Source organism: Stegastes partitus, unplaced genomic scaffold, assembly GCF_000690725.1.
Source record: "Stegastes partitus isolate 25-593 unplaced genomic scaffold, Stegastes_partitus-1.0.2 Scaffold2568, whole genome shotgun sequence".
NCBI lineage: Eukaryota > Metazoa > Chordata > Actinopteri > Pomacentridae > Stegastes > Stegastes partitus.
Genome location: NW_007580299.1, coordinates 22,517 through 32,640, shown reverse-complemented (window position 1 = coordinate 32,640; position 10,124 = coordinate 22,517). Strand labels below are relative to the sequence as shown.

At 43.3% G+C, this 10,124-nt stretch overlaps 1 protein-coding gene across 2 annotated transcripts in view; it reads right to left on the bottom strand.

The window, feature by feature from the left end:
• Window positions 1–161: 161 nt before the first annotated feature.
• LOC103375373 (TBC1 domain family member 14-like) overlaps window positions 162–10,124 on the bottom strand; it is a 28,584-nt gene continuing 18,621 nt past the window's right edge. Inside the window, exons 9-13 of one of the 2 annotated variants that reach the window (XM_008305636.1) lie at window positions 8,972–9,100; window positions 7,991–8,100; window positions 5,709–5,789; window positions 364–471; window positions 162–271 (exon numbers count right to left, since the gene is read on the bottom strand). In XM_008305636.1, coding sequence (XP_008303858.1) covers window positions 241–271; window positions 364–471; window positions 5,709–5,789; window positions 7,991–8,100; window positions 8,972–9,100 — 459 coding nt within the window. In that variant the 3' untranslated portion in view covers window positions 162–240. Of the gene's footprint in view, window positions 272–363; window positions 472–2,986; window positions 4,696–5,530; window positions 5,790–7,990; window positions 8,101–8,971; window positions 9,101–10,124 lie in introns of those variants that run through there. The other variant, XM_008305635.1, reaches the window with a different exon arrangement.

Below are 10,124 nucleotides of genomic sequence, written 5' to 3'. Positions count from 1 at the left end.
TATCACTATCGACACTCTTCTTTGACTTTTTATCCAAAATAAGAACAGCTACGGAGCAAAAACATACACGAGGAAACGCTTTACTGATAACTGGAGTGAAAATGAGACACAAAATAACAACAACCAATTTCATACTTTAAATTTTATAGTTACACTTACATGACTCCAGGCTTGGCACACCGGTGATCAGTCATCTCATATGAGCCAATGAGGTTTTTGTTCAGTCTTCTCGGGTAGTAATCAAAGCAGCAGTTGTCTGGACCAAGTGAATCTGAAGAACAGAGCATTGAGAGATGTACCATCAGGCTGCTGTGAGAAGAAACACTTCTGTCTAAATGACATAATGATCTAAAGTCATCTTACTCTGGCAGATAACTGTAGACAGCATTGCAGCTCCCAGGACGCAGAGCAGAAGGATGTAAGTGGTCCTCATGATGCCTCGATATTCCTTCAAACGGCTGGACGAAGATGCTCTTAGAACCACGGTGAAGGACGTCTGAACAGAATGTGGTGCAGCGTTACATTTATCAAGATCAAAAGAAAAAAAAAAATGGTGTCAAAGAGGGAGGGCTCTTGTGGTTTTAAGGGGATTGAAGCTGCCTGTCACAGAAAGTTTGTACTCGGTTAGATTGAGTGGAGGGCTGCAAGGTGGAGACTTGGTTAGCACTGTTGCCTCACAGCAAGTAGGTCGCCAGTTCTCGTCCCAGTGTGGACACCCAGGATCTTTGTGCGTGGAGTTTGCATGTTCTCCCCGTGCAGCGTGGGTTCACCCCGGGTTCTCCCGGTGAGGACCCACAAGGTCCAAAAACATGTTGAGGTTAATTGGTGATTCTAAATTGTCCGTAGAATGTGAGTGTGCTTGGTTGTCTGTCTATAAGTGTAGTCCTGTGATAGACTGGTGACCTGTCCAGGGTGTCCCCTGCCTTCACCCTGAGTCAACTGGGATAGACTCCAGCCTCCCCACAACCCTAGAGAGGATTAAGTGGTGTATAGATGATGGATGGATGGATGGAGTGGTGAATTGCAAAGGAAATGCAGCTGTGGTTCACCCAGACATGTAGCTCAAAGCAGGACGGTGATATGCAGCAAAGCAATTTCTGCAGCTCCAAAAAACTCTGAAAATAAAAGACTGAAAAGATGCAGCAACAGTTAACAGCTATTTTATCATTTTATCTACCTGCCTGACATCATGGTAAAAATGAGGTCATGGGCCACCACATGACGCCAAAAAGGCTTCAATGAACCTTAGCGATGGTTCTCCAAGTGTCTAGAACTCTACTGGAGAGATGGAGCACCACTCTTCCAAATGATATTCACACACTGGGTGTTTTGATTACGGTGGTGGAGAGTCCAAAATCTCCCAGCTCAAGCTGAAATCAGCAAACCATTCAGTGACGTCTCATGACCTAAGGATGGAGGCATTGTCATCCTGGAGGAGATGGTTCTGCATCAGGGCAGACGTTTCCACATCGGATCATGACAACAACTCAGAACCACTTTACTTTAAGGGGACAGGTGGACCCAAACCATGTCGACAAAATGCTTTATGCCTAAAACAACGATAAAATCACTGGATCCAACAACAATCAGACAACAGTAGAACCATCTGCTGAATATTTCAGCAGGACCTGGGACTGACCTGGAGCGTCTGGTACCAGGACACTAGGTCTGTGGGTTAAGGGGTTTGTGACCTCCTTGGATTCAGATTTGTTCTGGTGCACCCCATGGATGCTCAATCAGAATAAAAATGAGGAGTTTTGAAGGTCTTGGGACTGCTTGTCATGTTCCTGAGATGTTTTTTCAGGGTGCATTGTCCAGTTTAGAGAGGTCACTGATGTCGGGGAGCGCTGTTGCCACGAAGGAGCGTGCACGGTCTGCGGCAATGTTTACGTAGTAGGATGTGAGTCCGAGGTACTGAATGCAGGAGGTTTCCCAGCAGAACCTTGAATTCTGAAGAATGATCGATGTTCACGTTAGCTGGAAGCAGCTAGCCTCGGAACTTAAATATACCCCAAATGATGGTGAGTGCCAGTGGTGCTACAGCGTAAACTTTAACACAACTTGATCAAAAATAACCCCACTTACATCACAAGGCTTTTTGAATTTTTATTTTTTATAAACACAGCTCCTGTAGTAACCTTCAACGACTCCCTATTTGCTCCCAGGACTTCTTTAAATTCAACTTCCACAAGTCTACAGGGCAAGTTATGTTTTTCTTTTTTTATATTAACATCTGTCATAAAAATCCACAAACCAGCACTTGGTTGAATATGTACAGTATTTTATTATAATAAAACCATTATTTATATACATTTCAAGTGAGATACCGTTGCATGGTGACCCTCTGCTGTCTCCATGTTTGTCTATCAGTCCTCTACAGTACACGGGTCTCTTAAGGGAAAACAAAAAACATAAAAGTCAGACAATGCAAAACAAACAAAATTTAAGAAATCCAGCAAACAACCTGATTATAAAGCAATGGTGCATTACATGAATTTAGTTTGAATTTTGTTTTTAACCCACTGTGGATCAAGGACTAAGCAGGTAGTGTTAGCAAAGTTGAAAGGGCCAATTAGAATGCAGCCTTTAATGTAACAACTCATTAGTAACTGACAGATGTCATAGCGGAAATGCCACACATAAAAAAGACACACACCTCAGGTTGCAGTGTCAGCTACTTAAGCACAAAAAGGAAAAAAAAAAAAGAAGAAGATGGAAACAGTGACGACCCGTTTAAACCATGAGCGATGATGTAAAGTGATGATACGAGGCACGACTCAACTGAAAGGCTTACATGTATGTGCAAAAAGCTTTATTGCAGTCCTGTGGTGTTACCACAGAGGAGGAGGAGGGGGAGGAGGGGGTGCAGTAAGAAGATCAGAAAGTCTGCTGCACCGTGCCGACGTGAAGCAAACACAGATGATGAGTTACAAATGAACCGTTTTTAAACCTTCAGAGATGGGTTCCGACATGTTTTTTTTTTTTTTCTAAGAAAGTCTCCCCTCAGCAAGACGCCAAACAGAGACGCCACCGATATAACAGTTCACGAAAAGGACCTTTATCGCACACAAAATCAGCAGCACAACACATCAGATGAAGCAGCTTCACAAGCAACAACGGGACAATTCCACCGACAGATGAACTCAGCCGCCAGCGAGATTTCAGCACTTTCGAGTTCATTTAGTGAACGAGTTTGTGCAAAATGGGCCTTCAAACAAAACAAGAACAAACAAAAAATAATGAATAACAGCTTTTTTAAAAAAATCTGATTATCAAGAAACACTTGCAGCCAAAACAAAGCTTTGGAATGTAACTTCACTCTTGCAGCGGTTGTCAATACCGTCCCCGCCCACTGCTGGTCAGGGCGGAGTGACACGTTCACCACAGTGTGAACATGTGGAGAATATGCGATCCGCAGGTGAATGATTGTGACACACAAGTTTCACTTCGGGTGGAAAAGCGATAAACTAAACTGAGCAAGACTGCTGATTTGAAAGGACAGACGCACAACGCAATTCACAGACAACGCAGGTGATTGTGCAGCTTTCGATTGGTCAATTTGTTGGGGGGGGAGGCTCAGCTATAACCCTTCATTTGATAGGAGCAAGTTAAGCTCCTTTGATAAATGTTAAATAAAGAACAGATTCCACGCTCACACCAAGACTTTGGGAATCGAAACGAGCTGAAACGTACCTCAAACATACCAGAGGAACACCTGATGCTTCTTCACTGCAGTATTTGTTCCAGTTTCATCGACATAAATATGCTGTAAAACTCATTCTACAGGCAGCTTACGACCTCTTGTTCGAGGCTTTGAACGCAACGCGGCGCTCTCGGAGGCACCGGACGCGTCTTCATGTGCATTTCGTGTCGCATCTTCATGGATTCAAAACTCTTCTCTCTTCAGACGAGTTGACTTCACGGAATGGTTTAGGAAACAAACGTGCACAAATTAGGAAAAAAAATGAGAAGAAAATGAATCCAACTCAAAGGAATGATTAAAGTTTTGAGCGGGGGGAAAAAAAAAAAAGGTGCAGATACAAAAAAAGGTTCGAGACACACAGAGACGGAAGCGAATGTTCCACTTGACGTATTTTACCGCTGGAGGTTCCCTGACTTTTTTTTGTTTTTTTTAAAGATGTACCCTAAGAAATCTAAAGATAAATTTGCCAATCGAAAGAAGTGGGACTGACAGCAGAGATTCAAACGTGGAGGATTCGATGGAGTATCTCGGTGGTTTCCTCGCGTCCGTGGAGATCTGAGTCAGCCTGGTAGATGCATGTACGTGGGAGTGTGTCTTACATTCTTCAGCCTTTCCCAGCTACAGTTTCCAGTTCACTGCTGGGCCTCTGAGTAGAGGTGGGGGTGTTAAATTAGGAGTTAAATAAGGCCTCGTATTCCTTTTTCACCCCCTCCCCCTCTTCCCTCCAGGGTTCTGGTTTCCAGTCAGAGCAGCGACTCGGCTCTGGAGAAGAGCTTCATCGCAGTGGCTGCGACTAGATTTTGTCCCCCGAGCTGATGGAAGGTCGCTCTCCGTGTCCACCTGGCCTGGAAGAAGAAGTGCGGGTTTTCCTGAAGGCTGGAGGGTCGAGTCTGTTAGTGTGTGGTGGGGTTTTTCTGCACATCTCAGCTCAGCGATTCAGCGCCGGGCTGCCTCGCTCCTGATCGCTTCTGTTCTGTCAACGCCTGCAGGACCTGAAGAGACGGACGGAGGTAGCAGTCAAAAAACAGAAAGGTGATCGACACCATAGATGCATATAAAAGGTGGATGCAGCCAATGTGATGTCATCTGTCGGTTTGCGCGAACTAGCGTGTGGCACTAACAGGATGTAAAAAGCAAACTGTGAACTTGACTGAGATACGCTGTCAATCACAAAGTAGCCCCAAAAACTCAATTCCATTGTCTTTTTTTCTCAGAATGGGACCACAATTTACAAAAACAAGCACCATAATGTGCTCACAAAACCTTGAAATTAGCAACTGAGACCATAAACTGATTCTGAAAATGTTTACGAAGGCAGCAAATCAAAAGAGAAGTCGGGTCATTTTTTTTCCACACAGTCCAAAGACATGTTGAGGTTTAATTGGTGATTCTAAATTGTCCGTAGGTGTGAATGTGAGTGTGCTTGGTTGTCTGTCTCTAAGTGTAGCCCTGTGATAGACTGGTGACCTGTCCAGGGTGTCCCCTGCCTTCACCCTAAGTCAGCTGGGATAGGCTCCAGCCCCCCCCCTGACCCTAGTGAGGATTAAGCGGTGTATAGATAATGGATGGATGGACTTCTATACAATGTGACTTCTTTTTGCAACCAGAAGAGTTGCCCCCTACTGGTCGTTACAAAGAATGCAGGTTTAAGGCACTTTTGTTTCTCCTGTCTGTGGTGCGTGGATGTAGCCTCTGGGTTACAAGAGCAGTAACGTCAGCAGAACAGATCCACCTGTGTTTGCATACTAGACTTCTGGGTTGTGCACCGATGAAAATAGAAAGTATTCGTCCAATTAGAGAAGACAGAAAAAAAAAAACCCATCCCACCTGCGCCCACTTTCTGTTGCGGCTGGTCATGTGAACGGCGGCGATGTGCTGGAAGAGCTGCTCGGCGGGGATGAGGTCGGGCAGGCGGGTGAGGAACTGGGCCATGTGGATGAAGTCCATGCAGGTGAGGACGTCCTGGTAGAGGCGCAGCAGGCCCAGCCCCGTGCGGAACAGGAACTCCTCACCGTCTCGGCAGAACACGTCCCACACCCGACACGCCAGGTCCAACGGCAGCGACTTACTGTACAGGGTGAAGATCCTGCAGGAGAGGAAGGAACGTGGTTATAGGTTTTTGCAGACAATCGTGAAATCAAAGTGTAAACAAATTGAGGCCAAAAAACTAATGTTCTGCAACTTTAAACTGGTTTTTGTTAGCATACTGAGGGAGGCATGTGGCTAAACTCTCACTCTACTTTGACAAACTATACTTCATTTGAATGCACTAAACTTCCACCAAAAGCAGAGTAACTTTGCAGAACTTTAAAGGCCACCTGACCACTTCATCTGCACTAAATGACGCTTTCTGGCAGAAGTTAGCAGCTTAAGTTCCTTTGTACTGCTCTTCATTGTGTGCACTCTTTTGATCTGTAATCATCGTCGAGCCTTTTAACCTGTAATAACAATTTTGGAAATTTGGTGGCAGTGGACATAAGTTGTGAACACAACACAGACACATTTAGGCTGATTGGCAGATTTATTAGCAAACATAGAATAGTAAAACATCATCGTTAACTGGTGTCCACCTGATGAATCTAAATATGGATCTACTAAGGGAAACTTTGGCTCTTTAGCTTTGTCCACCTGCTTTTGTCTAACTGTACTGGGCTGCTGTTTGGTGCCAAGAAGGTTGTGTACAGGATGGTTTTTTGCTGGAAAAACAGCAGTTTTGAATCAAACAGATTAAAAACAGACCACTAGCTGTGACTTGTATAAATCATTTTCAGGCTTCTGCACAGTAGAGGCAGCTCATCTTAACAGATTTCAAAAGTCACAGAAAATTTGCTTGTTGATTAGCATCAAATGTTCTCTTTTGACCAACTAGTATAGGGGCTGCAAGGGGGCTCAGTGGTTAGCACCTGCATGGTTGTCTGTCTCTAAGTGTAGCCCTGTGATAGACTGGTGACCTGTCCAGGGTGTCCCCTGCCTTCACCCTAAGTCAGCTGGGATCGGCTCCAGCCCCCATGACCCTAGTGAGGACTAAGAGGTGTATAGATGATGGATGGATGACTAGCATGGGGGCATTGTTGTAGCAAAACTATTTGTCCATGTGTATGGAGAGTTGTCTGTCTGAATCTCAATCTGTGTGTCTGAAGCGAGATTTACAAAAGTCGTCTCACAATTTGTCTGTCTGTAATCAGGCTTTCAAATTTGTAAAAAATCTGCTCGTCTGTATTAAAATTCGGACATGTAGTAAGAGTTGTCAATGTGTACAAAGGTCAAAGTCTACGTGTTCGAATACAAGTGCTGAAAACACAGACAAATCACCAGTTACGAGTCGAGCGGCTTCACCAGTGGCTGTCTTTTCACACATGACTTTTGCTACACTTCTGTCGTGAGAGAATCGGAAACTGAAGAGTATCTGAAATTGAGGGTTTCTGTGCTGAGCCACAGGATTGTTCATCGTGGCTGCATGCTGCTCTGCTGCTCTGCTGCTCACTTCACACACACAGAATGAGATACACACAGACCACTCTCCATACGCACTGACAAATAGTTTTGCTACAATAATATCCCATACTAGTGCTCGTCAGTAAACTGGAAGGTTGAACTGTCATCTCTAGCTGCATTTGAGGTATTTCACATTGTTCTTAGAGGGAGTGTGACCTGGTTATTGTTTGGTAGTTTCACCCATCCATTATCTATACACCGCTTAATCCTCGCGGGGAGAACATGCAAACTCCACGCAGAAAGATCTCGGGTGTCCTCACCGGGACGTGAACCGGCGACCTTCTTGCTGCGAGGCAACAGTGTTAACTACCGCTCCACCTTGCAGCCCGTGTGGTAGTTTCCGTTAATTCAAAAGAACCTCGACTCACAGTAATAGAATGCAAATGTCAATAAAGGCTTACTACTGAAATATTGCACTCATTCCACTTCCTTAATAAGCTCAGGGTCGTGTGAGTGACATAAGTGAGAGTGCCACAGACCCCCATCCTGTGTTCTCAGAAACACACCTGATACTGAAACTGTGACAAAGTTGTTATGGTGTTTATTCGATGAAGGCAAGTCACACATTTTCAGTCCAACGGTGTATAAAGTGCACTCTGCATGTGGGTAGAGAACATGTTATATATATATAGTCACTGTTCCAGCTTTGAACATGACATAATGGCAACAAAATGGAAGGTAAATGTTCGGGGGTTTTTATTCTAGTTTTAAGTACATGAGTTCAACTTGTTAAAAAAAAAAAAAGGCACATGTGCAACAAATGTGAGGAAACGACTCAAAAAACAGACTCACCAGTCGATTAAATAAATATCAGGAGTCAAGTTGTTTTTCTTGAAATGTGCAAAGAGCTTTGGTAGGTTTTCTTCAAAGAACACTTCAAATGCCGCAAAGTAAGTCAACATCTGTAAAGAGAGGAGAAGGTTTTAGACAAACACGAACCACACTAATCTGTTGGAGTCAATCTTTTGTAGAAATAAATGTAGAATATACTGAGGTTTAACATTAAAAGCTAAAATATTTCAGTCACAGTATTTCAGCACTTTTATGAGCATTTAGAACAATTACACTAAAATGAGAGCAGCAATGATTGGTGCATTTATCAAGTTGTTGTTTGACATAATTGAAATGGAAACAGTTCTGCTCATTTATAAGGAAAGAAAATACTTTTAAAACAACAATATGGGTCATTTTGAGTGTGATTGTTTCTTCAGCTTGAATGTGATAAACCAAACTCATGATTAACTGAGAAAAAAGTACATTTTCAGATTAAAAAATAATGAAGACAGTGTTTAAAATAGTCAAAAGTCTACTGACTGAGCAGGAGATTGTGTGAATATATTGCTACATGGTTTATAAATGGTGCTTTATCTCATCATGCTTTAGAAAATAGAACTCCTTGAACTTTTTTTGGTCCTATTCTGATATTTATGGGAAGCACTGTAACTTTGTGGTTGCAATTTTTTTTTAATTCTTTGTTTGATCGCTTGACTGTCGTGAGAAGATGTTATCAATCGTGTGGTTGAAACCTTGACTGTGTGAATCCTTTCTAATCTTTCTTTCACCCGATTTGAATCTAGCGTGTACAACATGCCTAAACATGCAGCACCCAAGGTTAAAAAGAAACTTTTACGCTCAGTCAATAAAATAATATAAACACAGCGTGAGTGAGCTGGCGTCAGATGAAGCTATTAATAGGCCTCGCATGTGAAGTGGGTGGGTGTCGTACATTTCTGTGACATAGTGGTGGTGATCTGAGTGTTTGTGTGTACTGACAAGGCTGTGGTCGACTCTGAAGAAGGCCATCTGACAGGGCTTGTTGAGCAGATTGGCGAAAGCTATGAAGGCATCAGCTGTGTCCAGGTTGAGGATCAGCACTGCTGCGATGAACGACATTCCCTGCACCTGTACGCACAGAAAAAAAAAAAACACACAAAGTTGGCTGTGACAAGTAGCAGTGTGAGTCTGCATGTAGAGAAATGTGTTAGTGCGACTTCTGTTTTTAAAAGCGAAGGCAAAGAAACTCAGAAGGAGAACATCTTCATCTTCTCATCCTCAGAAATGAAATGATGACAAAGACTGACGCAAAGAAGAAGAAAAAAAAAAAAAATGCAAACAGACGTGAATGCACAGACTGTGTAAGTAGCAGGTAATGGGTTGGGGTCAGCGCAGGAAGTCACAGTCATTTCTAAAAGTCTACCGACAACAGCACGGGCCTGCGGTGAAGAGCAGCAAAGCAAACCACAGCTTCTACAAGCATGGTTCAACAGTGCAAAAGACGAGCTCGGTGGAACAGCGCACTTTGATGTTGAAAACATTAAAGAGCAGCAGTGACTTGTTTAATGTCACCGCTTCGTTAAAAAATGATGATTCACGCTACCTGCTGTGATAATCGCTCTATTAACGGACACATTCGCTCGATTAAAGTTTGATTGGAAGGAAGGAAGGGGTAGGGGAATATTTTATTCGTTTTCTGAGTGAGAAATGACACCTACGTGATGCAGAAACACCTTCTCTAACCGCTGGGCACTGCAGTGTGGAGATGCAGCGAACATGAGGCAGGTCTGAGCTGATCTTGTGATCGGATTTCTGCAATGATGCGTCATTCGAGGGGGGCTTGACACTAAAATGAAAATGTAGCGCAACCGCACCTGTGTGCACTGATCTAATTTTCTAAATAACAGTTGTGTACACATTCTGTGTGACCCTTTTAGTAGGTCAGCCTTTTTTAAAAATCAGCAAACAGAGTAAAAAAATATGACATTGACGATAATTTACAACACACAGCAGCAGGAAAAAAAACTAAGGAACAGTAAGCAAATTATTCCTTCATCCAGCAGGAAGCAGCTCTAAGTTTTTGTTGAAGCGCTGCAGGTACACTATGTGCGGCAATTACATTTGTTTTTCAGACTTCGGACTAAAAATGTCT